Source organism: Bos indicus x Bos taurus, chromosome 10, assembly GCF_003369695.1.
Source record: "Bos indicus x Bos taurus breed Angus x Brahman F1 hybrid chromosome 10, Bos_hybrid_MaternalHap_v2.0, whole genome shotgun sequence".
NCBI classification, from domain to species: domain Eukaryota; kingdom Metazoa; phylum Chordata; class Mammalia; order Artiodactyla; family Bovidae; genus Bos; species Bos indicus x Bos taurus.
In genome coordinates, this window is record NC_040085.1 from 19,114,268 (window position 1) to 19,118,911 (window position 4,644).

The 4,644-nt window shown below is 40.3% G+C and overlaps 1 gene segment (V, D, J or C); it reads right to left on the reverse strand.

Moving 5' to 3' along the window:
* Nucleotides 1-2,667: 2,667 nt before the first annotated feature.
* LOC113899567 lies at nt 2,668-3,452 on the reverse strand. The segment is given in 2 exon segments: nt 2,668-3,122; nt 3,338-3,452. Coding segments are annotated over 2 exon segments (504 nt in total).
* Between the last annotated feature and the right edge of the window lie 1,192 nt (nt 3,453-4,644).

Genomic DNA, 4,644 nt, shown 5'->3' on the forward strand with positions numbered 1-4,644 from the left:
CCTTTGAACTTCTGTCAACACCACAGTGGTGGGCTTGCAGAATGTCTTATTCACCTTGATGACTTTCCACATAGCATTGCTCCTGTGTAAGGAGCTTGTTTTATAGGAAGTCAAGTATGGCAGTGAGTGAAGGTGCTTGTTATGAGCAAAAATGTTATGGAATGGGTAATGGAAAAGGTAGTTATAAATACTACCAACAATCATGTGGTCATTTGCAGTAACAAAAACTGTAATACTCAGAAATGGAGTATTTCCTGTCATATCAGTAAACAAGGATGTCACAGTCTTCAGCAACTGCAGCCCAATGCGAGCTCCTGAGCCTAAGGGCACTCAGGAAGGAGAAGAATATCAGTGATCTAACAACCATCAGAACTGCAGTCACTCCCTACCATGAGACTAAAGGAGCTCAGGATGTAAGAAACACAGATACTGGCCCCAAGATAGCTGACGTGAATGGTAAAAGAGTGACTTCAGTGAGCCTGGACTCTTGCATCTCCCCATGCATAGAAGTGTGCTAGACTCCTTAACTTGTGCTTAGTCGCTCAGTCGTGTCCGACTCTTTGCAACCCCATGGGCTGTAGACTGCCAGGCTCCTCTGTCCATGGGGATTCTCCAGGCAAGAATACTGGAGTGGATTGCCGTGCCCTCCTCCAGGGGATCTTCCCAACCCAGGGATCAAACCCAGGTCTCCTGCATTGTAAGTGGATTCTTGACAGTCTGAGCCACCACGGAAGTCCATCCTTAACTTGAGATATCCGTTTTTCTTTAATTAACAATAATCTTTTGATGTTCCGACTACCTTCACTTTGTTGCAAAACTTCTATACAACCGGCTCCTCTGCTCACCTCCTTGGAGCAGTTCTTTCAGGTTTACTTGAGATGCTATCTCCCAGGCTTGAAGTCCTAAAAATTCCCACCAGATAAAACGTAACTCTCAACTTCTGGTTGTGAATATTTTTAAAGTTGACAGTAGTTATGACAATCTCTTTTTCAGTTTGATATGAAAATATTTATGCATAGAGTAACCATTTTAAAATCTCTCCCCCACTTGCCTGCCTATGGAAACATATGAAGTGCAAAATACAAGTTAACATTGAATCTAATTGCATCTCAATAGTTAAGATGCAGGATCCAATGGGACAGTGTGGGTGAGGTATAAAAGGAAAAAAAAACACTCAAAAATGGATAAGTGAACTTGATATCCCTTGAAGAGGGTGTGGCAACCCACTCCAGTATTCTTGCCTGGAGAATCCCATGGACAGAGGAGCCTGGTGGGCTACAGTACATAGGGTCATGAAGAGTCGGATGTGGCTGAAGCAACTTAGTACGCATGCACAAACCTGGTATACTCTTTTCAGGCGAAGGTTACATTGATTATGGTCGAATGAGGAATAATTGCATCATATTAACAAGAAGGAGATCCAACCAGTCCATTCTAAAGGAGATCAGTCCTGGGTGTTCTTTGGAAGGAATGATGCTCAAGCTGAAACTCCAGTACTTTGGCCACCTCATGAGAAGAGTCGACTCACTGGAAAAGACTCTGATGCTGGGAGGGATTGCGGGCAGGAGGAGAAGGGGACGACAGAGGATGAGATGGCATCACCAATTCGATGGACGTGAGTTTGAGTGAACTCCGGGAGTTGGTTGCAAGGAGTCGGACATGACTGAGCGACTGAACTAAACTGAACTGAACAAGGAGCATAGTTTTGCTGTTTTCTTTATTTGAAAGTGTGTGGTTAAAAGAGGTATAGATGGATGACCAGTTGACATAGAAGGTACTGGAATAGCTTTGTAGTGTCTCTACTAGCTGGAAATCTGTGACTCAGAATTCGTTTCTCTGTATTGTTCTGGGCTAGGGTCGGCCATAAAAAGGATTGTGCAACCTTTAGAAGGTAGTTGTCATCAAGTAGCCACATTTTTTTTGCCCTGCTGGTTGGTGCAGGGCTCCAGTCACTGTGCAACTCACATGTGTTGCTGCTGATCTGCTAGCTCATCTTATTGTTGACTTACAGCCCCTTAACCTCCAACCAGATCTCCTCCTCATCATCTCTCTGTCTTGGGCCAAATGTGCATGTAGCATGATGATAAATATCCACTTCTCCTGAAGGTCACCCACTACCGTGAGATTGAAGGAGGTGAGAGACAGACAAGTTTTAAGTGTGCTTTTGTGGGTTCCAGTCATCCTCATGGGTTCTAGTAGGTCCTTAAATGCATTTTTCCATGCTTTTATCCATATCCAATTTTCCTTTCCAAATGACACTCTAGTTGATTTAAAGTAAATTCAGGCTCAGCACAAGATGCAAAGATAACAGCTTTGTATAAACTCCTCCACCAACTCTAGCAATTGCCTGAAAGTTCTGTTCCTTAAAATGAGTCTCTTGTTCTGTATCACTGTGGTTCTACTTTTCTGATTGTAAGCCTAATGGACACAAAACCTAAGAAGAAAAAAAAATTAAAGAAATTATATTCATGACAATTTCTGAAATTTAAACCCAGATTTATAATGTGAGATTTTTTTAGGTGCAGTTGCCACATTAAATTATTATAGAGCAAGTTTTCAAATTTAGACAACTTTGCACATGTTCTGTATGATTGATATTAACTTTAAACAGTCAAGACTGAGAACATATTACTGGAAAGTTAGTTTGGACATCTGTTCCTAAGTGACTTAAAAGGAACTTCCAGACCACAGATTAAGCAACCACACAACTACCATTTCTGGTCTGGGATCTGCAGGTGCATATTTCAGCTGGAGTTCTGCATCAGGGAAGCTCTCTTTTGTTAAACTCTGGGGTTTTTGTTTAGCTATTCCCATTACTTCAAGCACTGTGAGCTCCCAGAGAGCACAGAAATACTCTGCAGAATCTTCCAGTTGTAAGTCTGAAATGGTGAGGCTGATGGATTTACGAGCTTTCTGAAAATTTACAGAGTAGCGGCCATTCCTTGCATTCTGGCCAGAAGAAGCCTGACTAATAAGGTAAATCATCTCTCCATTGGGAAGCAGCTTGTACCAAAACATATAGCTCCAGATTGTTCCATACCGACAGTTCAGGGTGACTGACTGTCCCAGTTGACCGGATGTGTCTGGCTGGTCTTGAATAACATTCTGTGCCACACCAGATCCTGTGGGGAAAAAATCAGGAAACACAGCTGAAGTAATGAACAAAATAATGTAAGAATTAGACTAATTTGGGACCCAAAGAAAACCCAGATTGAAATCATAATAAGTATGCTTTTCCCCAACCCTCCTTTCCTCCCAAGTTCCTGTGAAGCACCACGCGCCTGTGTGCAGTCCTTTCACCCTGAACACACGCACCCATGTTTGGAAGCGTCCCTACCAGAGAAGGTGAAGGCCAGGAGCACCCAGAGCAGACTGAAGAGCGGCATGAGGCGTGGATTTCCCTGCACAAATGTGCTTAGTTTCTGCCTCAAGCTGAGAGTTCAGTGTCTTTGAGTGCCTGGCAGCACATATACATACTACCCGGTACCTCTGTGACTCCCCACAACAGGAAGTGGGGTTTGCCATGTTCATAGACCACGTGGTCTGTGCACATATGGGGAAAAAGTCTGGCTCACCACAAACTTTATTTTGTCTACTTGTCTCTTCCTGGTAATTGAGTTAGGCAGATCCTGAAAAGGAGTATGGAAAGAAAATTAGTGTTAAAGGTATAAGCTGAGGGGAACTGAATTTTAAACAAGTTGACAAAAATTGATAATCATTCAGTAAAATAATTTTACCAGCTCATTTAAGATAGAATTTAGTATAGGCTATGAACTCTTTTTGTAACTTACTGGTCATTCATTTAACCTATACTTACCTTTCCTCCATTCAGAAACAATGACTTTTTTAAAAATCCACAGATTTTCAGCTCTCTTGGTGAGAAGCTATCTTATCCAAAATAATTAACTTATCTTTTTTTTTCCTTAACTAGGTTTTAGGGCTCTATTTAGATTTTTTAGTAACTAAAATTACTTTAACATGAAATGAAGAAACATCAGTTCTTCTGACTGTCAGAATCTATTCATTTGTATGTGTTTTTATGAAACTGAAACAGGAATAGAATATCGTTCTTTTGAAATCCGACATTGAATCTTATTAGACTTTGAGGAGGATCAGGATATTCAGTCTTGTTGCCTCTACGAGGAGAATTGTACTTATTAGATCATGTGTCCTAGAATTGTATTGATGTCACTCTGAAAGCTATAAGATATTGATGAAGAAAATTGAAGATAATGCAAGTAAATATAAAAATAGTTCATGTTCATGGGTTTTAAGAATAAACAATGTTAAAATGTCCTCTGAACCAGAGCAATCTATAGATTTAATGCAAGCCCTCTCAAAATAGTCATGGCATTTTTCACACAACTACAGCAAATAATCCTAAAATTTATATAGAACCACAAAAGGCCACAAATAGTCAAAGCAATTTTGAAAAAAAAAAGAACAAAGTTGAAGGCATCACAGTCCCTGACATCAAAATATGCTTCAAAGGTGTTATAAAATAATCAGTAAATCTTATAATAAATTTTAATTTGCATAAAAAAATAAAATACACATTGCTGGCCAAAAAACAGAGATTCAGTCAATGGAACAGAATAGGGAGTCCTGATTTTAACCCTTGTATACATGGTGAATGAATCTATA